The sequence below is a fragment of the Balaenoptera acutorostrata genome, chromosome 9 (assembly GCF_949987535.1).
Source record: "Balaenoptera acutorostrata chromosome 9, mBalAcu1.1, whole genome shotgun sequence".
NCBI lineage: Eukaryota > Metazoa > Chordata > Mammalia > Artiodactyla > Balaenopteridae > Balaenoptera > Balaenoptera acutorostrata.
Window position 1 is genome coordinate 10219641 of NC_080072.1, and position 22762 is coordinate 10242402.

General features: G+C 57.4%; 1 protein-coding gene across 8 annotated transcripts in view; it reads left to right on the forward strand.

Moving 5' to 3' along the window:
* The window catches only part of SYT7 (synaptotagmin 7), a 59839-nt gene that overhangs the window by 12192 nt on the left and 24885 nt on the right, over window positions 1-22762 (forward strand). For 2 of the 8 annotated variants that reach the window (XM_057553101.1, XM_057553105.1), the window contains exons 2-5: window positions 12463-12566; window positions 16757-16836; window positions 20829-20960; window positions 21872-22096. In XM_057553101.1, coding sequence (XP_057409084.1) covers window positions 12463-12566; window positions 16757-16836; window positions 20829-20960; window positions 21872-22096 — 541 coding nt within the window. The remainder of the gene's footprint in view (window positions 1-12462; window positions 12567-16756; window positions 16837-20828; window positions 20961-21871; window positions 22097-22762) is intronic. The other 6 variants (XM_057553103.1, XM_057553109.1, XM_057553102.1 and 3 more) reach the window with 3 other exon arrangements.

The window sequence follows — 22762 nt, forward strand, 5'->3', positions numbered from 1 at the left end:
GGAGTCCCACCATCTTCATCTGACTTCTGGCTCCACTACTCATTGTGTGACTTGGGACAAAACTTATTCCTTTGAGCCTTAGTTTTTTCTCTCCTGTAAAATCAAAGGAGGGCCTCAGTGCCATGAGGGCTGATTCGGACAGTGGCTATGAAAGCAATTTGCAGGCTGCAAAGTGCTGTGGGAGTGTGAGGTGCTACTCTCTTCCTCCATGTGGCTCTCAGCTGAGACATGAGGATCGTGGAGTGGTGGGGTAGTCTTGGAAACACCTAAGTGGCACTGAGGCTTCCCGAAGAACATGGAAGGATGGTGAGGTAGACCCAGCTGAGCTGCAAGATTAAGGGCAGACAGATGTGGTTTCCCATGCCAGTCTCAGTACTTGCACCACCCTGAGTGGTCACCTCACCTCCCTGAACTCCACTTTCCTGATCTGTAGGATGCTGATCATGATGCTTTCCTGGGGGAGGAAGGTTTGGTAAGGCTAAATGAGATAATGTTCGCAGAGCTCTTAGTACAGTGCTTGGCCTACAGTACATGCTCAATATTTGCTATTAGCTATATCTACTGTAATTAAAGGCTATTATCTTTACTCCATGCCTGGATCCAGAGAAGCTGATTTGGGGGGTTGTCTTCAGGTGGTTTTGTTTTGCTGTTTGTTTTTGGAAGAGGGGAATTTCTACACCCAGTGAGGCTAACCAAGCAGATCTGCTTCTCAAAGTGCCCCTTCCTGTGGGGTGGGAGGAGAGGAGTGGGCTGCAGCTGTGGGCTTCTCCCCCAACCCACGCTTCTTCCTAGGCAAGAGCTGTGGGCAAGTGTCTTATGTGAGTGGGTGTGAGGTAGAGAGTCTCTGCCCTGGTGGAGGGGTATTACAGGTCTTTGTGTTCATCTCGTTAGGACTGGCCCAGCAGCGGGAGAAAAGGTTGTGTTTGTTTAAACAGGTCTACCCCACCCACCTTGGAGGAGGGAACAGGAAGTTTCACCTGGTAGGGTCCAGCAATGTGGGTTGAGCCTTTGCTGTGAATGGGGCAGCATGGAACCCCAGGGTGGCTGGAAAACAGTCAGACAGCCTGGAGCTTTTGGGTGTTGGGCAGCACTGCAAGCTCAGAGCTCCAGATTGCCCCTGGAGGGGTGAGGGGGCGGCGAGGGCCCGACCGACTGCCTCTCCTTCCCCACACGCCCAGCGCCACCGCTGGGGACCTTCTGTGTTCCTGCTCTGAGCGCAGTACCCGCGCCAGCCGCCAGGAGGCAGTGCGGCGGGGTCCCCTGAGGGAATGGGATGCGGCATTTACATTAGCGGGGAAACTCTTTTTGTCTGGAGTAGGGCTGCTGACTGGGGTTCTTGGTATCTGCGGACCTCATCCAAGAAAGGGGGCTCTTGAGGTCGGGCTGCTCACTGCTGTGGCTTCAGCTTCGGACTTATCAGGGAGTGATTAGCAGAGTAAGGTAGGACCGCTACGCTGCAGTCCTGAAAAAGGTTCTCGTTTCCTGAATTCCGCTCGCCCGGGGCAATGCACGGGGTGGCCTGGAGGAGGGGGCAGTCTCGGGACCGAGTTCTGTTTCAGCACCACGGACAGAGGCCGTGGGCCGATCGTTGTTTCAGCACCGCGGACAGAGTTCAGAGCAGCGGGCTCTGTGAATCCATCCAAATATTTGTGGTGCAAAAATTACCCCCAGAATATGAAAGAATGGCACCTCCAAGAGGGAGTCTCAGACACCTTATATTCTAACGAGGAGACTTGGGGCCAGGCAATTGAGTTAGTTGACTAAGGTCACACAGCCACAGTGACAGTGGGTGGCAGAACTGGGTTCAGATCCACAGTGGTCTCTCTCCATCCACCTCTCCCACACCTGGATTCCCACTGGTTATATCCCTCCTTCCTGATCATCTCTGAGAGCAGCTTCACATTATGTTGCATCCCCAAGAGCCCTTGAGCTGGTGAAGATTAAGTGGACGCCCTCCGCCACCAAAAGCTCAAGTCAAGAATCTGAATCCCAGGATAGAAGATTCCTAGCCCCTGTGGCTTTCATGGCTCCAAGCTTCAGGTGGGGGGGCATCAGGGCAGGACAGGTGCCCTGTCCTGTAAGGAAGCCTATGACTTGGGGAGGTAGTGTTGAGTCATCAGCATGAAGAACTCTTAAGTGCTCTGAGATCCTCAGATAAAATACAGCACACCGTTCCAACCCCAGCTTCTTTGCAGCCGTGTATTATTAATAACAATAAGATGCTGATTTAGGCCAAGGCACAACAATGCATTATTCATAAGAGTAACTAGTGGTCAAGGCCTGCACTTAATCATCACACGTCCCTAATCCTGCCCCCGCTCCACACTCCTGGTGGAGAGACCCTCCAACTGAGCTCCTCCTTTTCCTGGGCTCCTGCTGCCCTGATGGACATGATCGTTTTCATGGCTGCCCAGGCAGCTCATCAGCTTTGGGATCAGGGTGGGTGGCATGTTCTGGGCTAACTTCTGGCTGGACACCCTTCAGTCTGGGCTCCCTGCTCAGAGCTGGCACCTGGCCCTGTCTGTCCTGAATGGCTTTGACCCTGATGACTTCCATAATCAGCAGCTCTCTGGTGTCTACAGATGGCCTATTACCCCGCACCCCTTCTTTTGAGGCTGAAGACTGAAGCCAGATACACCAGGCTTCCCTAAGCCAGGAATTGTGGGAGTTTTTGGGGGGGTGGCTGTGGTGAGAGAAGGGGCTCACCGGGCAGAAGATACCCCCATCACCTCCATTAAATATGACGATGGATTTAAAACCCTCGGTAGACTCTGGAGCACTTTGTAAACTGTTCTGCACTGAGAAAACCTGAGCCATTATTACCAAGGCCACGCTCTCTGCTGGAAGAGAGAGCAGAGGTAGAGAAGGTGTGGATGAGGCCCTCGTAGCTCACCAGGCCCCACTCCCTGATGAGGAGTCGGAGTGCTTGTGGATCCTGACATGTCCCCATCCAATTTCTTGCTGGAACGGCTCCTGGCCCATCCCGATAATCCTTCATTCGCTGTTTACGCACTTGGCATCTCCTCTGAATTCTAAACCGTCTGCATCCAGGCGGCCTCTGCGGCCCCTGCCAGCACACTCTCCCTAGCTCACTAGCACATTATCTGTTTTTATTACAGTCAAAGTTGAGGAGGCTTGCTCTCACTAAGCCCCTATTTTCAGCTACTTGTAACTTTCCGAAACAATTCCCCTCAGGCCTCCTCTTTTGCCAGCCTTGTTCCCGCCCCAGGTGAGGCCGCCACTGCTTTCTGAAGGAAACTCAGAGAGACTGTCCGGAGGGCATGGGGGCAGGGCCAAAGCTCAGTTCTCCTGGGAAATGAGTGCCAGGCTCTCTTTCCTCTCCTTTGTCTTCTTTCTTTCTACCCGCCCATCTCATTTTGTTTTTCCTATTGCAAGGAAGGAGCTGCCCCCGTTCCCAAGGTGGGTGGCCTGGAGTGGGGAATTTTAGAGTGAAGAGAGGGCAGAAAATTCAGCATGACAGGAGGCCTGGAGCTTTGCCTGGCTGTCTGGGGTTCAGAGTTTAGCTCATTGGTTTTCTGTTGCTTTCTCCCACACTCTGCCTTTTTCTGGCTTTCTTGTGTGTGTTGGGTCGAGAAGAGGAAGGGAGGTGGGATAGGCACCAGAAATGTTCCCTTCCCATGCCCAAATAGCCCTGGGGCTGGTAGGCTCTGCCCTTGCCCTCCCACCTTCCCCCATTTCCATCTGCTCTCCGTGCACGCCGCGGAGGGGTGCTTCCTGTGGAAACCTGTGACTCCAGCTTTCGCTGTTTTCCACCTCGAACGTCATCCTGCAGCCACCGAAGGATGGTGGGGGGAGGCGCTGGGGCATGATGCACTGTCGTGCAGAATCAGGTGGGAGGAGGCAGGACCAGGATGGGAATGTGATCCGCAGCGTCACTGGTTTATCTCTGGAATAGTGGTTGCACCCTAGTCCGCACCAGAGGCACGGCCCTGGGAAAGTCCTCAGGTACCCCACCGCCTCTTCTTTCTGCTCCTGCCTGGCCCCAGGCACCCAACCCCCAACCCGTTCTGAGATTTTGAGAACATCTGAGCATCTGTCTAATGAGGCTGCTTTACTGAGGCCAAGGGCTGGGGCAGTGGAGGTGGGAAGGAGCTGTGGCAAAGGTGTGTGGGTAAGAGGGGTCTCTGAAGTTGCTTGGGGAAGTGGAAGCCCTTTCCCTGGCTGCTCTTTGTTTTGTGTTCACTCCATTTCTTTCTTCCCTTCCGTCTATCCTCAGAGCAACTTATTTTAAGGCTTAGCTCCCGTGGGGCACAGAGTTGAGCTCTTCCAGACTCCAGGCTCAATCCTGGCTTTGTCTCTCTTCTGCTGTGTGGGCAAGTGTTGACCCCTTCTGAGGCTCAGTTTCCTTCTTTGTAAAATGAGGATAAGAGGATTTACCTTCAGAGGGTGCTAAAAACTGTGAACATGATTCAGTGCTGAGCATACATTAGTTACTATGACTAAAGGCACTTGGTGAGGAAAGCAAGGGCCTGGGATCTGAGGATGACTACAGGACGTTAGGAGGGTCTGGGGGTGATGGGACAACTTTGGACGGGCTAGATGTGAGGATTGTGTGTGTCACCATCTGAGAGTGTCAGAGCAAGTGAATTCTGGGGAAAAGAGCCTATGTGCCCAGATCTCCAGCATGTCCGATGGCTCCTCTATATCGTGTCCTGGGCTATGGGCTGTGGGAGACACCGAGCAATGAGGAGAACCTCTTGGCCCTGCTTGGAGGACAGGCCTACTCCCAAGAAAAGGAGGCTGGACAGAAGGCAGTTCATTCAAGTTTGGAGACTGCTGTGAGCACTTGTCATCAAGGAGGGCTTCCTGGAGGAGGAAGGCTCACGTGGACCTTGAATAATTTCATGCATTTGTTTAGCACATATTTATCCAGCCTCTCCTATGTACCAGACCTTGGGCTACAGAGATGAGTGATCTGGGGGTCTCAGTCCTCCAAGTGTTTCCAGTGGGGAAAGACATACAAAATGCTAATTATTAATCCACAGTGATGAATTGTCATAGTTACGGGGCAACAGAAAGGAATGTGGGAGGGAATGAAGACCATCTTTGTCTAGGGATCTTGAGAATAGAAAGAAGAGAATAGAAGGTAGAGAATAGAAGGAAGGGCATTCCAGGCAGAGGGAAGAGCTTATGTGAAGTCTCAAGTGTGAAAGAGGTTGGCCTTCTTGAAAGAAGGAGGGAAGTGGGGTGTGGCTGGGTCACGCAGTGTAGCATGTTACAGAGTGCTGTCACGTGCTTCAGCTCAGAGGGGAACAGCCATAGCAGGGTCAAGGACGAGTTCAAGTTGCCTTAATTCTCCACACCTGTGTTTTCCTCTGCGAAATGGGGATAATAATGGTAAAGGTTGCAGAGATCACATGAGATGGTGCTGATAGACTTCCTGGCACAGTGTCTGCCGCAAAAGGCACGTGCTCAATGAATGTTAGCTATTATTTGATCCTGACAACACCCCAGCAGGGGAGGTCAGGGGTTCTTATCATCATTTGAAGGTAAAACACTGAGGCCCAGAATGGGACTCGCCCTGGGTCACTGGCCAGGAGCAGAGGTGGGACTTGAACCCAAGTCATTTGCAAGTCTACTGCCTGTCCCACTGCTCTGCTCCAGAGGACAGATGTGCATGGGGAGAGAATTCCAGCCAAGAGGAAGTGCATGAACATTTAGACCTTGTGGACAGCAGAGTGGTCTAGGCATCTGTTCGTGACCGTGACCGTGACCGTGGGTGTGTGTGCATGTTTGTGTGTGAGTGTGAGCGTGGGTGTCAATTCAAGGGGTGAGTCAGCATGGCTTGTGTGTGTGTGTGTGTGCACGTGCGTGTGTGTTTATATGCGGGAGGCGGGCATAGGCGTCTGTGCCAAGGGTGAGTCTCCGTGGCTCGTGTATGTGTATGTGAGCCTTGGGTGTCCATGTCTCTGGCCTGTAGGTGTGTGCCTGCTCCCCCCTCCCCTCCTGTTCCACCCTGGGCAGCTGGTGAGCTTGCCCTCAGAAGTCCATTCCCTCTCCGGCAGCTCCTCAGGGCATCTCAGCAGCCAGCGGCCCTGTTTGATTCTGTTCATCTATAAATCATGGCTTGCTGAGGAGATGAGAAGGAGTTGGGAGTGGGGGCAGAGCCCTGGCAAGGGACGGGGTCAGGTCCGCAGTTCACACCTGAAGCCTAGCCTGGCTTCCAACTGTTGCACACCCTCACCCCCCAGCCCCATGCCTCAGCCCTCCCCATTCCTTGCCATAGGTGTTCACTGATGCTTGCTCTTGGTTAGGCCCTGGGCCAGGTCCTGGGGCAGGGATCAGGGGTGCACAAGATTGAATAAGACATGACCCCTGGCTTCCGCTATCCTGTGGGGAAAACTAAACGTGTATTCAGTATTTCATTCAACACTCATTGAGGGCCAACTCCATGCCTCAGATGTCTCTAATGCAGGGTTTGACGTGGTAATGCCACGATAATAGCTAGCATTTATTGCCTACTTACTCCGTGTCAGGCACTGTGCTAAGTGCATTCTTTGTGCTGATTCCTTTAAAACTCACAGTAGTCCTATGGGGCCTGTACTATCCCTGTTTACAGATGGGGAGACCAAGGCACACAGAGATGAGGTCACACAGCTTGGAAGAATAAGAATCTGAATTGCCTGACAGTCTGGCTCCAGAGCCCTGGCACTTAGTACTGCACCTTAAAACAAGGGTGTAGGCACAGTGTGATGGGAGCTCTGTGAAATTAATTCCCACTGGGGAGATTATGGAAGGCTTCCTGGAGGAGGTGCTTTTCATCTGGGTCTAGAAAAATCAGGACTTGTCAAGCAAAGATGGGCATGGGGGAAGACCAGAAGGGATTCTGGGGTGTGTGTGTGTGTGTGTGTGTGTGTGTGTGTGTGTGTGTGTGTTTAAAAGAGAGAGGCTCTCAAACTCTGTCACTGCAGCCCGTCCCATCTCTTCTCTCCCATCTCCCATCTTGTTTGGGTGACAAGTGAGATAACATATGCAAGCACTGGGCATTCAACAAATATTTACTGAGCACCTCCTGTGGGTTTGCCTGTCACAGAGGTTATCGGAATGAACAAAGCAGATACAGCCCCTACCTTCATAGTCTGGTACACAGTAGGCACTTAATAAATGGTAGCCTCTATTACTATCATTCCTAGAGGCTTGGGATTCCTCCTCACTCATTCATTCAACAAGCATTTATTGAGCACCTGCTATATGCCTGGCTCTGTCCTTGGTGCTGGGAAAACAGCAATGAACACGAGATTGAGCCCTGCCCTCATGGAGCTGACGTTCTAGAAGGGAAGACTGTGTGTGGGCGTCTTGTCCACCTTCAAAGGGGGGCCACCTCCTCAAGCACACAGGTTTGATTCACCTTGAGAGCTCCCGGTGGGGTGGCATGGTCAGGACCATGGGCTCTGCCCACAGCACCTGGCACAGCCCACAGGACTCTACTGGATTGTCATTAATCCTGGGCTCTAATCGGTTGACATGGCCACCAAAGGCCTGGGCAGAGGGGCAGGGACATGCCTGAGTTTACATCTCACGTCCTGGCACCCCTGGGACTGGACCCCAGAGGCCTAGCTCTCCTTGTTCCTGGTTCACCCAGCCTCCCAGGTCTCCCGATGTCATCTGTCCGCCCTTGTCTGTGTCTCATCCCTGGGACCCAGATGTCTCCTCTGCCCAAGGATAGGTCGTGGAACTCAGCTCTGTCAAAAGGCTGACTAGGGCTGCAATATTTTCTTTCCCCAAATGTTAATATGCTGACGCTAAGGGGACTTGAAACCATGTATGTCATCGGAGGAAGGGTTAGAAGGGCTGGGGCAGCTTTGCCTGGAGAAGACTGGAAGGGGACATGAGAGCTGTCAGCAAGGATTTGGAGGTCTGTCATGTGGCAGCGGGAGCTGGCTTGTTCCTGGCAGCTCCAGAGGACAAGCTTAGGACCTCGGGGGGAAGTTCCAGGGAGACAGATTGAGTTCAGCTCAAGACACAGCAGCCCTAGCTACCAATGCCCATTTGTGGAGGGTCTGCATCCTGCAGAAGCAGCTTCCTGCCCCTGACAGGGCTGCCCAGGGCGTTCGTTCATTGATGAGGCCTGACTTCCAAGGTCCCTTGCAGCCCGAGACACAGTGACTCCGTGCTCTGGGAATGGTTTCACGCTGGCTGGCAGGCAAGAACAGGCTTGCCTCCCTTGACGGCAATATCGCGTGCAGGCCGAGGACATCGTGTCACTTTTGTTCACAGCATCAGTGCAATTTTCACTGGCAAGCATTTGTTTTACCCTGGATTCAAGGGCTGTCCAAGGGTTGCTTGGTGTGGGGGGCAGGGAATCTTTGGGGGAGGGGTCAGCTGCCTGGAAGACGACAGCATCCATTCATGCTGCAGGGGTTCCTAGGGTCACTGATCCAGGAGGGTTCAGCTTTCCTTAGTAACACATCCCTTTCCTCAAATGGAACTTTCTGTGGAAGCCCAAGATGTGAAACAGGGAAACCATGCTGCTTTGGTTGAACAGGGCTTGAGGGGACACAGCCTCATCCAATCGGCATCCATCTCTGTGGCCCCTGAGAAATTCCTGGGAACCCTAGGTGTTCCAAAGAACACACCTGGAAAACCACTGACCACTCGCCTCTGTAGTGGGTGTGATGTCAAGACAAAGAGTGTAGACTGTGAGTCAGACTGCCTGGGTTGGAACCCTGGCTCCACCGCCTACTAGCTGAATGACCTTGGACAGAGTACTTGACCCCTCCATACCTCAGTGTCCCCATCTGTAAGATGGGGACAATCTTAATGCTCACCTCAGTTATCGTTGTGAAGACGAATTTGTTGCTGCATGTGGAACACCTAGAACACCTGCTCCTCATCCGAGTGAGGAAGGATCAGCTCTCCACACATGAAGGCACCGATTCCAAGAGGTCGAGTGCCTTGCTCGTGGCCACACAGCTGGTTAGTGGCCAGAATAAGGCCTCAGCCTCATTCTCCTAGACTCCAAGCCCAGGGCTCATTCTCCATGCCCGCAGAATACTAATTGCTTAAGATGGGCATTCCCTGGGTCTCTGGGGACCATTCAGAGGGACCACTGGCTTTGGGGATTGACAGCCTCGGTCCTCAGGAGCTCTCCAGCCTAGAGCAGGGGTTGAGGAGCAGGTTTTCATAAGGACCTTGTTTGGCAAAGAGAGGAAGAGGCTCCAGGGAGGTAATTCCTTGGAGAATTGCCCCATGGCCGGAGATATGTGGGGGAGGGTGCATGCAGAAAGGGCACGAGGGCAGAGGAATCATCTGGACTCTGACCTCCTGCCACAGCTCCCAGCTCGTGAGCTCGCTGACTCCCCCTCTGATCCTGCCCCTCCCCTGCTCGAAAAACTTCCATGGCTCCTACGGCCTACAAACGCGGGAAGCCCCTCGGTCTGGAAGACAAAGCCCCTCACCATCAGGCCCTGCGCTCATTCCCAGCCTGGTCTTCGCCACTTCACTCCCCATAACCTAGTCCAGCTCCTCAAGCAACATGCCTGACCCTTCTTCCCCTCTCATGCCTTTGCTCTTGCCGTTCCCTCTGCCCAGATTGTCCTACCCTCACCTCACATCCCTCTCCCAGACCACACTGAATAGCACCTCCTCAGGAAAGCCTTCCCAGATAGCTCCCTAGTCCAGCAACCACTTCTTCATCTGTGTTTCCAGAGCTCTCTGTACACCTGAGAGGGAACTAACCCAACAACCTTAATAATAATCCGTATCTACTGTGTACTACCACGGGGTGGGTGCCATTATTATCTTCACTTTATTTTTTTTTAATGTAGGATTTTTTATTTATTTATTTTTATAAATTTATTTATATTTTATTTATTTATTTTTGGCTGCGTTGGGTCTCCGTTGCTGCGTGTGGGCTTCCTCTAGCTGCGGCGAGCGGTGGGTTGGGGGTGGGGGGCTACTCTTCGTTGTGGTGCGGGGGCTTCTCACTGCGGTGGCTTCTCTTGTTGCGGAGCACGGGCTCTAGGCGTGCGGGCTTCAGTAGTTGTGGCTCTCGGGCTCTAGAGCACAGGCTCAGTAGTTGTGGCGCACGGGCTTAGCTGCTCCATGGCATGTGGGATCTTCCCGGACCAGGGATCGAACCTGTGTCCCCTGCACTGGCAGGCGGATTTTTAACCACTGTGCCACCAGGGAAGTCCCTATTTTTTTATTTTTTTCATTCTTGGCCGTGCCACACGGCACACAGGATCTTAGTTCCCCACCCAGGGATCAAACCCATGCCTCCTGCAGTGGAAGCTTCTAAACCACTGGACCGCCAGGGAAATCCCCTATCTTCACTTTATAAAGGAGAAAGTGGAGACACTGAGAGGTTAAGACACTTATTCAAGGCCACACAGCTATTGAGAAGCAGAGGCTGTAGTCACACTTGGGTCTTTTCTCAGGTATTTTGGGTGTTTTCTTGAGCCTCAGCCTGGGTGCCCTGCCACTCCCTGGTTCTAGGACACCTGGCATGCTAAGAAATAGTTAGCTGAATTCTCACCTGTCCCCTGTGCCTCATGGTACGTTCTTAATAGACAGTGGTTGAAGAAAGCTCAGCCCAAGAATGGAATTTACTTTATTTAAAAGTGAGTTCAACAAAGGAAGGTCTGCTCCCCCAGCCCACATAGCGCCCCACCCCCCAGACCCTCCCCTTGGGGCACGGGCAGCTTCCACGAAGAGAGCTGGAAAAAGCGCTGGCCCCATTCTCGGAAGGTATGTTCGCACACCTCTTTACCACAGGCCTGGGTCTGGGGGCCCTGGTGGTGTGCCCTGTGGTATTATGCACCGCCCCACCCCCAGAAGCCTGGAGGTTAAAGAGGGAGGCCTCCCATGTGGCCTGAGAACTGTGACAGACGTGGCCCCTCCAGCCTTGCAGAGCTGTGCTCCTCCACCCACGGGAGGGAAAGGCAGGACCAGTTCCTCGATGTCTGTGGCCTGTCCGGATGAGAGCTCCCTGGTGCTGCGGGCCCTGAGGTTGACAGTGAACTGGTGCAGTGGCTTCCTGGGGACCGAGGCTGTGGACCTGGGATGGGAGGAAGCTTAGTTGGCCTGGCAGGTGCCCAGCAAGGGTGGCTTTTTCCCACAGCTCGGAGGCTCTGAAGGTTGGGGAGGGAGGGGTGGGGCCCAAGCAGGATTCTGGGGAGAGCGGGCAGCACACCGGCTGCCCAGGGCACTGGAGTGGTGGTGGGAGGCGGCCCGAGGGCCCTGAGAACAGGGGATGACAGCCTGGCCCTCCTCCATGAGGCCCCGCAGCAAAGCATGAGACACCGGACGCCCAGAAGCTAAAACCGCAGGAACCAGGACCAGACAGATCTTGTCAACTCTTAATTACCACCATCACCAAAACCGAAAAGCCTAAGCAGGCTCCTCTGTAAATAAACAGCGTCTCCTTGACTTTAAGACGCATCCCTGCGTACACATATTTACAGAACACGTGTGATCTATGCTGGTCTCTGTCGACTCACTCCCCCACATGACAATTTCTGGTCAAGTTTTGCCTTCCTTACATTTGCTTTGGGCTCGTGTTTACAGCCACCTGTGAGGAGGGAGGGAGGAGGTTTAATCCGCATTTACAGGGGGAGAAAACTGAGCTGTTAGGTGACTAAAGCCACACAGCTAGCAAGTGGTGGGATTTGCACAGAAACCCAGGGTTTTGCTCCCAGGGCAAGTCCATCAAGGTTTCCACTCCTAAAGCAATGGACCCCTGAGCTGTTAGAATGGAAGCTGTGGGGCAGCCCCTGGGAACATTTAGGACATTGCCAGCCAACAAAGGCGGGGCTGAGCCGATGGGGCGGGAGGACTGGAGGTGAGCTCAGGGGCTAGGGCATGGGAGGACAGGGTGTGCAGAGGCCAGTTGGGTGGACTTGCAGCCCAAGAAAAGCTGAGCTAAAGGGGATGAGAACGGGTCAGAAGGTTCCAGAGTTTCCCTCTGACTATACATGTAGCTGTTGAGTCTTGGGCAACACTTAAGAGGGTCTGTCGTTGCCTGTGGGGCAGATGTCCTCAGAGGGACTATGGGAACTAACGCTTTGGGCAAATTCGGCTGGAGTTGCGGTTGCGGGTATGTGTGGGGGGATGGGGGTGGTGGAAGCATGCCACGCAGAAGCGGTGGCTCTTTTAGAGGCATTTGAAAGCCCAGTGGGTGAGGCCTGGCTAGTCCAAGGGCACACTTGGCCTCTCCCTTCGAGGGTGTGAAGTTTGGGGGATGGTGAGGATCCCATGCAGGGCTTGTGCAGTGAGGGACTGGGAGAGACCTGCCGGAGACTCCCATTTTACAGATGAGGAAAGTGAGATGCAGAGAGAGGAAGAGACTTCCCAAGGTCAGCCAGCAAGGCAGAGCTAGGAGTAGAACTTGGGGCGCAGAGCTCCCAGTGTGGGTAGGGTGGTTGTTCTGGGGGGCTCTGGGCTGAGGGAGGGTAGCTGGCCCTGGCCAGTGAGGGTCTGACTTGTGTGTGTCCTCTCCAGGGGCGCCCACCCGCGATGTCCTGCTGGTCTCTGCCATCATCACCGTCAGCCTTAGCGTCACTGTCGTCCTCTGCGGCCTCTGCCACTGGTGTCAGCGCAAACTGGTGAGGCTCCCAAGGGCCCTGGGGACGGGACCTGGCCCTGCGCCCCACCCCCTCAATTACAGGCTCGTGAACTCTCTCAAGGGCGCACGCAGATGACCCACTTGCCCACATCGGCACACTTCCGTGGAAACTCACACCACACGCATGCACGCGCAGACTGAGAATCGAGGCCCCCTCCCACATAGCGCCGAGCGCCCCCTCCCCTCCGCCCGCGGCCCCCAGCACAGGCCTGGGCGTGGCCGAGCCGGGTCCCTGTCCAATAAGGAGGCTCCGCCTGACCCGCCCTCCCCCACCACCGCCCCGCTCCCGCACATCCATCCTGGTTCTGGGGGTTTGTACAAGCACAAACGGCTTCTTTTCATTTTTAACGAGGGCTGGGAAATTAACGAGCAGGATTAGGCCATCAGTAAGTAAGGAGACCATCAGGAGGGACATTCATCACCGGAGGGCGCCGGGAGGAGGAGCCGGGCTGAGCCGCCCTCCCTGCGCCCCGGCAGCTCCCGGAGTGGGGCTGAGCCTGGAGAACCCTACTCATCCCCCATCCTGCTGCCCCAGCTTAGAAGTGCGATGGGGACTTTGGGGACTGCAGGGGGGACCCCCGAAGGTGGGCCCAGAGGTGTCCCAGGTGTGGGGCCTTTCTGGGCTTAGGTGAAGAAGGGTCCCTGGCAGGCACCTTCCATGCCCCAGATTGAGAATGGTGGGAGTGAGGGCAGGGTGCCGCATCTGGGAGCCCTATTCTCTCCCTGCCCGGCCACAGAGGGGCGGGGGGCGCGGTGGGGGGAAGGGCTGTGGCCATGGGTGCTGTGTGGGCGGGGGCTCAGTGCCTTAGTCCTAAAGAAGAGAAGGGGCAGATGCTCCTGGGGAGGGCCCAAGAGGCCCATAACCCAACGTGCTTCCTTCAGGAAAGGCAAACCCGGGAAATGGGAGTGTGATTCTTCATCCCGGGATGTTCAGCTTCAGGCAGCTCCTTTCCCTGGAGAGGAGCCAGGGAGAAGGCCAGCCCTGCCCCACGTGTGAGTGTGTGCGAGTGTGTGTGTGACTCGGGCCCACTCCTTGCGTGCAGGTGCCAGACTGGCTGCCCTGCATTGTTCCTGGATTTCCTGTCTCTATGTCTGTCTCAGAATTTCAGGGGAGGTGGAGGAGGGGGCTTGGCCACGTGCTTGTGTGTGCGAATGTCCTCAGAGGCTTGGGAGCGGCTGAGCGTGCACTGCAGCCCTGTGTGTCTCGTTGCAGGCCCGTTCGGCTGTCTGTCTGCCTGTATTTGAAGGCAGGGGAGGGTTGTATGAACAGGCGCTGCTGGTGACCTTGAGTGGGGGTCTTTTGTGCTAAGGGTGTCGACTTTGAGGGCATTGGTGCAGTGTGTGTGTGTGTGTGTGTGTGTCTGTTCAGCCCTGTATGGTGGGATGTGGATCATCTCATCAGATCCCCACGTAAGTGCTGCAGTGTGTGTGTGTGTGTGTGTGTGTTTCTCTGTGTTTGTTGAGAGCCCTACCCCCACTCACCTGGAGACAGGAGTTCAGAGCTGACAGCTTTTGTAGCAGGTGGGGGGCTGTCAGTGCAGTAAGTGCCTTGGGAAGCTGAGAACTGCAGAACCTTCCCTGGCCCAGCCCCTCCTCCCAGCCTCCAGCCAGAACTTCCTCAGGGGTCCAGACCACAGTATGTCCCTCTTGACTTGCTCCTCTGAGCTGCTGATAGAACGTTACTTTGCTTAGGACCCCCCACAATCCTGCCACCCGCTTCCAACCCCTGGTCTCAGAAGCCAGGGGGCTTTTTTGTCCAGGCTGTCTCCATGCTCCATGGAAGGGGCTTTAAAATGCTCCCCCTGCACAGTTGCTGCTGGGCTCTCCTTGCCTGCCTGTCCCCTCAACAGCAGTGACGTGATACCTGACAGCCCAGATCCCATTTCCAAACATTAATAACTTCCTTAATCTCCAACTGGCTTTTTCCAGATCAGGCTGGCCAACCCCCTCCCTGATAAGCAGGCTTAGGGGATTGGGCTCCTTTGGAGCTGTTTTATGTCTCCTGGACCCCACCTGGGGTTCCTATCGTTGCCCCATTTACTTCCCCCCGAACCCCCAAGGCAAGTCCTGCCCTGGTTTCTGTCCCCCATGTGCCCCAGCTCCTCTGCAAAGGGGTCCTTGCAGCTGGAGGGGAAGCCTCTCTGAGCTTTGGAAGGAAGAGGGACAGGCAGAAGCTCCCAGAACACCCTGGGTGAACCAGGTGCCGGGCCTTGGGGAAGGGGCAACGGACCAGCCTTCGAAGACGGTGCTGACCAGAGCAAGTTCCCTGAAGACTAGGAAGAAAGAGGAGAAGGGGTGAGGGGTGGGACGGGGGTGGGGGGCGCTCTCAGCAGGGTGCTCCCTGCCCCACGCTGCCAGAACTGCTGGAGAATGGGGGGCGGGGCTCCTGCCTGAGGGTCCTGCCCAAGAAGGGCCCTTGGCCACCAGGGAGGGGCTCCAGGCTCCTGATCCTCCCAGTTGGAACTAGGAATTGTTTGGGATTTGAACTTCTGGGTAATGATGGGAGGGACCGGAGTTGAGCTGAGAGAGGGCAGCTTTTGTGGACCCAGGGGATCCAGCAGCTCTGTTTTTTAACTCTTAAAGTTCTGGCTCAGAGGCAACGGCCTGAGGCTTGGACCCCTGGGTGGGTGGGGCTTCCAGTTAATGGATTTGGGGAACTGCCGGGTACCAGGTTCCACACCAAGTACCAGAGCCCATTCAGTCCCTGCCATTGGGGACTACGTTCCCAGGGGTGGGAGCTGAAGTAGGTAAGCAGAGTAATAATAATAATAATATCTGTGATGAGAAGCTTGAAGGGTGAGGGACCCAGGGCTGATCCAGTGACGTCACACCACTTCAGACAGGAGGGGAAAGGGAGGCTGGAGAGGGCAAGGGACGTGAGCAAGGTGACATGGAGAATGTGGGGCACTGCTGGGACAGGACCCTGGCACCCCTGAGACATAGGGGTACTGGAGGTGGCATGAGGGCCCTCCCCCCACCTCCACCCACTTCCTGGGAGCTCCGCTGTTGTTCTCCCTAAACAGGCGGCTCCAGTCCCTGGAAGGGGCTGCAGCTGGCAGGAGCGTCGGGGAACGCGGCTGTGCGGCTTTTATTTTGCTTTAGGGAGGATGCAATAATTGACTGTTGTGGCTGTGGTCTTGGCTCACATGACGGGATGTTGGAGAAATGTGTGCCTGCGTGTGCGTGTGCATGTGCGTGTGCGTGTGCGTGTATGTGTGTGTGTCCCCGACCCCACTCGGCTGGGCAGGGGCAAGCCAGTGCCCAGTGGGTGACAGCTCCGGCCCCTGCACAGCCCCGCTCCCCCGCCCAGGCCCGTGGCCCCTGGGTGTGCGTGAGGACACTTGGTGGCAGCCAGGAATGTTAATGGTGCCGGGCTCTGCGTGAGCTAAATTTAGAAACCCAAACCGAAAAGGTGAATGGTGCTCACCTTCCTGGCAGCAGGCCCTGTCACCGCTACAGCCCTTCCTCTAGCCAGGGGACCTGGCACGCCCACCCCGTCATCCTGCCCTGCCCCTCCCTCCACTCGCGCTGGTTGAGGAAGAGCCAGGCTGCCCCGGCCCCAGCGTCAGTGGGCAGCCTCGCTTCCCAAGGCTGCCTTCCTGTGAAGGAGCGTGCCCAGGCCCTGCCCTGCCTCACGGGCCCAGGGCAGGAGGGACCCCAGGGAGCCCCCAGACAGTGACGGACATGGCCCCTGCAGGACTGGGCACGGGCCCTCTCCCCGCCCCTGCCACTCACATCACTGGCCACTGCCAACCTTGCCCTGCAGGATGCCACCCCACCATCTGGGGGCAGTGACGTGGCCAGTGGGACGTGGCCAGGCGCCTGAGAGCCGTCTGTCCACGGCAGAGGGAGATATGCTTCTGGGAGCCGAGCCAGAGCCCCAGGAGACAGGCAGATGGGAGGGACCTCATCCCTAGGGGTCAGGGATGGGGTGCAGGTCAAGAGGGCGGGCCAAGTCCTAGAGCCCGATGGGGCCCAGGAGTTGCCCACCAGGGATCAGGGGTTGATAGGGCTGGCACCCCAAGGTGGTGACACCCTCACACATTGGCCCCAGGCCTTGTTGCCGAGGCTGGGCTCCAGTGTACTCCCCTCCCCCCAGGGCCCCGTTCTGGGGGGGCAGGGAGAGTCCAGCCCTGTCTCCCAGGAGTGACCCTGGTGCTGTCTCCACAGGGCAAACGCTACAAGAACTCCTTGGAGACGGTGGGCACGCCAGACTCAGGGCGTGGGCGCAGTGAGAAGAAGGCCATCAAGTAGGTGCCAGGCTTCGAGTTTGGGGTGGGGCACGCAGGCAGCCCAAGTGGGAGGACCACCCCCCAGATCCGGCCACACACACATTCACTTTCCCTCTCACAACCTGGTGGCTTGCTCTCGCCCCAGCCCAGTGCCGTACACGCTCTCCCAGCACCTCGGGGGGGCCCAGGGCTCCGCCTTTTCTGCCTGTGCCTCCCAGACCCTCAGTGTTCCAGGGCGCCCAGCCCCGTGTTCTGGCTGCTCTCGCTCCCAGCACTGTCTGCCTCTTCCCTCAACCCCGGGTGCTGCTTCCTCCTTCCAACCCTCACAGCACACACGCGCTGTCCCCAAGCCCTGCCTAACTCCCCTGCACCTCCAAGCTCCTCCCTCAGCCCCGGGGCTGGGGTGGTGGCGGCTCAGACTCTTTCCTCAGACCCCACCAATGTTCTGAGGGTAACCTGGAAGAAGGACAGACAAAAACCCTGGGGAGCCCAGCAGGACCCAGTGTTGGTCTGCTCAGGGAAAGCAGAGCGATGGGGAGAGACTCTCCCCTCCCCTGTCACGCCCGGTCCCCACTGCACATCTTGCTGCCTCTGGCTCGCCCCAGTTTCCCCATTTGGCTCTGAGATCCGTCTTCAAGTCAGCAGGTCTGCCTTGCACTGCAGACCTCCTGCAGACCCCTGCTGAGGGTCACTGGGAGACGCTGGGAGAAGGTTCTCACCTGGTTGGGGGCTCTGGGAACAGGGCTGTAGGGGTGGGGCTCTCCCTAGAGGACTCTGTACCCTTTGGCCAATGGCCTGGCCCTTTCCTCTCTGCTTCTTGGCCTAGGCCTTCACGGGGAGGCTGCTGGGCGCCCCTCCATCTTAGCCTGCCAGCCAAGGGCTCCGCCTGGAAGCGGGGCCTCCCCCAGCCCTCCCTGCCTCACCCTGCCTCCTTCAACTCAAGGCCCCAGCCGCGCCTGCCCACTCCTTCCCTCCTGCCCTTCCCCTGGTCCATCTTCCTCTCTTCCTACTTCCCTCCTTCCTCTCCCCTTCTCCTGAGGGCTCCCTCCCTGCCCCTCCTCGGCCCCCCTCCTCTTTTTTCATCTCTTGCTCTGACCCTTTGGGGCCTTCGCAGAAGCTGTGGGTGTGTGTCTGTTGGGGGGCGGGTAAGTGAAGGGGTGGGCCAGGCCGAGGTTGGGCTTGGGAGGAGGCTGCGGGGAGCCTTTGAAGCTGGGTTTGGTTGCACGCTCTCCAGTCTTCAAAGCCGAGAGCTGGCAGGTCTCAGGGGCTGTTGCAGAGCCCAGGCCCCAGGCTTTCTGAAGAGGGGAGGGACCACATGGCGGGAGCACGGGGCCAGCCCGGCACCTGCCACCTCCAGGCCAGGCCTCTAACCGAGTTTGCAGCCATGGTCTGGGCCAGAGAGCCTGTCTCTGCCAGCTGACCATCAGCTTCCTGGATAAGGCTGTGTGTGTACTAGATAGACCTAAAAAGGGCCCACAAGAGAAGCGGAGAGGGGGCAGTGGGGCGGGGAGCAGGCTCTGCAGGCTCTCTAAGGCAAAGTGAGGACAACAGTGGGTCGTCCCCTGCCTCTCTGTGGCCCTGCAGTCCCTGCCCCCTCCCACCCTGCTGAGCTCTCAGACCCTCTGCCCTGAAGGAAGGAAGCCACCTTTTTTGTCTACATGCCCCCAGGTTCCTAGGCCTTTGCCTCTTGCCTGGGCCCAAAGCCAGTCGAGTGGCAGGAAGCAGGGTTAACCTGCTGCACAATCTCCCCCTGGGCTTAGGACCTTCTCCAAAAGAATCGTGTTATCAAGGATTCTGGGAAGCTGCATTCTTTAATAGTGTTTCTCAAACTGTGTTCCTCAGAGCACTTGTGCCCCATAAAAGATTAATAGTGATCCCATGAATCAAGGGTTCCATGACCAACTAAGTTTGGGAAACACTGATATTCATTGGCACATTAAAGGCTCTGAGAAGTCCTGCAGTACAGGAATCAGTGTTTCATAAACTTCTTTAATTAAAGATCCTCTTTTCTGGTACCGCAGCGCACAACGCAAGGGACCCTGGAGCTCCTTGGAGCACAGGGTGGGAGACCAGCCTGGCAGTGATGACCCTGGGTGGATCTTTCTCTCTAGGACCTAGGGTTGGATGGCCCTCGATTTTGGAGATCTGGAGGGAGCAGGGGGAGAGAGGCCTTCCAACTGCTCCATCTCTCTGTTACACTAGGGGAGGGGGCCGAAGGATGTCTCTGGTGGGAATAGGGAATAGGCTCTTCTGTGGAGGGAGCCTCCCCAGGGAGACCCCCCCACCCAGTAGGGTTCCATCCCAGTGGACTGTTCTGCCTCTCCCACCTCCGGCGCCCACTGCCCCTGTGAGCTGGCTCAGGGCTTTGGCCTTGGACCCTGTGCACAGAGTCTCCTGTGAGATGTTTCCAAGGTGCTCTCTGGACTGGCAGAGACTGACCACACCAGGGAGGCCCAAGGGGGCCCTGTACACCCTCAGGCCAGGGCCACTGTCTCCTCCAGGCCTGGGGGAGCAGCTCAGCTTCTCTCCCTCTTTCTTTCCTTTGTTCCCGAGTCTAAGGCTGAGAACCAAGGTTGAGGTCAAACTCTGGGGGTGGCGTTGGGGAGAAGCAGGTCCCCCAAGAACACGTTTCCTCCATCCTCAGGGGGTGTGCCTCCCGACACTGCCCTCCCCCCAGCAGGGCTCTCACCTCGGCCTTGAGCAGTGGCATGGCCTCAGCACACGCCAGGCCCACCCCTGACGCTCCTCCCTGAGCCCCTTCCCGTAGACGCATTCCTGAGGGCTCAGGCATGGCTCCTTTCCGGAATGTTCCTTTGGCCTGGGAGTTGCCCTCCTCTCCCTGTGCTCCCAGTTCTGCTCTTCGGGGTCCCAGGAGCCTGACGAGCTGGTGAAGCCCCTGGTCCTCAGCTCCTGGGGTTTCCAGGCCATGCCTTCTGCTGTGGCTTCTGTTGCCCTCCTCCAGTGGAGGTCCCTGCCTTCTCTGTGCTTCTAGCATACCTGCTTCTTCAGTAGGACATGTCTCAGAACAGGAGGGGGTGGGGAGGCTGGGGTACACGTTCCCTTCCAGACCCAGCAGCTCCAGTTTGGAAAGGGACAGGGGCAGGCCAGGTACATGCCAAGGGCTGGAGGCTGAGTCTGCCCATCAGTCCCCCCAGAGACGGGCAGGCTTCCTCTGCACAGGCCCAGGCCTCCACGTGAAGGGCCCTTCCGTGACCCGCCGACAACCACCAGGTCAGAGGCCTGGAGACGCTTCCCTTTGCTGGGGTGACCCAGCCACCACTTTTGCAATGAGCAGAGAGTGCCTTCAGTTCAGCTGAGATCTGGCCAATCTCCTGTGAAGGCTGCATCCCAGGCTTTCCCAAGGCCAGGAGAGAACAGAGGAGGCCGGGGGACCTCAGGCCAGTGGGAGGAGGAGAGACTGGCAGGGAGCTGGGCCTGTCCCAAGAGTGGCTCTGTTAGGTAGCTGGAAGGGGGGAGAACTTCCGGTCTTCCAGAACTGGGGCCTCAACCCCGGCATGGGAGAGCGGATGGCTCAGCGGCTACAGCCAGCCTTCGGGTTCGACAGGCAGGGAGACTGAGGCCCAGCACGTGGGCAGCAGGGTCTGATCTGCCTTTCAGCAATCTCCAGCCGGATGCCAGCACCCTGTCCTCCTCCCACTCCCCACGCCATCGCCATCCCACCCCAGGCCGTGTCCCCGGCCCCTCCTCCCCTTCCCCTCCTCTCTCACCATCTTTCTCTCTCCCACCAGCTTCCCGGTGCGAGGCTCCAGTCTGCCCGCCTGCAGCTCGCCTCCTTGCACGCGGCTTCTCTCGCCCTGGAGTGTGTGCGAGTGTGTGTGTGCGCGTGCGCCCGTGCGTGTGCCACCCGCCTCTCTTCCCCTCACAGGAGCCGATCCCGGCCCGCCCCACCCTCCGTGCCCCGGGCCCGGCCCCTCTGCCCGCACAGGACTTGCGGTTCTTGTTTCTTCTTGTATCTCCCTGTTTTCTCCCCTCTCTCTCTGCCCCTCCAGTGATCTAGACAGAGACTTTTGGAATAACAATGAGAGCACAGTGCAGCAGAAATGGAGCTCCTACCCTCCCAAGGAGTTTATTCTAAACATTTCACCCTACGCCCCTTATGGCGACCCACGACTGTCCCTCAAGTGAGTGACTTTACCTGGTTTGATCATATGTACCGAGTATCCGAGTATCCGCGCACGCCCTCCGTCCCCCTATCCCACCCGGCCCCTCACTTCTCCTGCTCCTCCCCCCCTCCCCACCCGCGCACCCCATGGGCAGGCTGACCATGGAGACGAGCAACCCCTCCTGACCCCCCTCGCCTGCCTGCCCCTCCCCTGTCCCCTCCCCCAGGGCTAGCCACCAGGAGCACCCCGTCCGCGGCCACACCCGGCCCCCCAGCTGGTCCCTGTGGCCCCCGGCCCCCTCTGTGCAGTCAGGATGGGGTTGCCCGTTTTTGGTCCCTCCCTCTCGGTGTGGCTCGCTTCCTCCTCCCTGCTGTGTGCTGCTGCCCTGGCTGCTCTGGCGGTGGTCGGTGGTCGGTGGTCGTGGCGGTGGTGGCGGTGATGGTGGTGGTGGTGATGAACTCTGACTAACTCGGCTTTCTCTCTCTCCCTGCCTTGGGGCCTCCTGGCCTGGACAGCCCGCTCTTCCTCCGTCGTTAACCCTTCGTTGTCCTGTGGGATAGACTTGGAGGTGGCTGTCCTCCCCCCACCCCCGCCGCCCCAGCCCCAGGCGGTGGGGAGGGGCCCCCCTCCACTGTCGTGGTGCGTTGTTCTCCGACCCCAGCCCGCCCGGTCCCCTCTCTCCTCTCTGCAGGCTCCGCTGGTGACCCATCTGCAGTGCTGATGTCTCTCTCTCTCTCTCTCTGTCTCTGTCGTCTCTTGTCCGTCTGTCTCTCTCCTCCTCCTCTCTCACTGTCTCTTTCTTCCTTTTATCTGTCGTTGTTTTTCCCCCTCTTACCACCCCATCCCCACCCCCACGTGTGGCCTGCCCTCCGTCCCCCCACCGCCACCCCCGGTGCCCCTCTGGACCGGCTGCCTCGTGGTGCCTCCAGTGGCACCCTCCTGGCTGGCGCCAAAGTGGCCGCCGCTGCGGGGCTGGCAGTGGAGCGGGAAGGCCGGCTGGGGGAGAAGCCAGCGCCGGTGCCGCCACCCGGAGAGGACGCCTTGAGAAGCGGTGGCGCTGCCCCCAGCGAGCCGGGCAGCGGTGGCAAGGCGGGGAGAGGCCGCTGGCGGATGGTGCAGAGCCACCTGGCCGCCGGGAAGCTCAACTTGTCCAAGTGAGTGATGGCCCCACGGCCGCCAGAGCCGTGAGCTCAGGCCTGCCCCCGCCAGTGTGGACAGCAGGACCCCTGGCATGCCCGCTGCTGCCCCCAGAGGTGCCGTCCTCGGCCCCTGGCTCATCCCATCCCTTCACGAGACTCCCATCATCCTTGCCATCGGGCACGACTAACTCAGCCATGCACTGTGCATCTCAGCCTCCGGCTGCTGCCCCATCAGTTTCTTTCTTTGCCAGTGACCAGGTCATTCCATTTTCTGCCCCCAGGGCAGCTTCATTTCAGTCCTTGGGTCATCCCATCCTCTTTGATTGGCCGCCCCATCTCAGCCTCCATGGGCATCAGGCTGCAGTTGTTAGCCATTGGACCATCCATCCCTGTGGAGTTGGCCCACTCTCAGCCTGTTTTCTGCCACTCATCTGCCACCGGGCTTTCCCTCTTGCAGCCAGCAGATGGCTCTAGACCCAGGGGTTAAGCCATTTCATTTTGACTATCAGGCGACTCCATTGGCTTGTCCCAGTCTTGCTTGCACCATGACACCATCTGTTCCACAAGCCAACCCTGAGCAGCCGGGATGTCCCCATTGGCTCATCCTCATCTCGGCCATCCCCATTGGCTGTCCCAGTCTTGGTCAGTGAGCGGTCCCACTCTCAGCTGTTGGGATTGTGT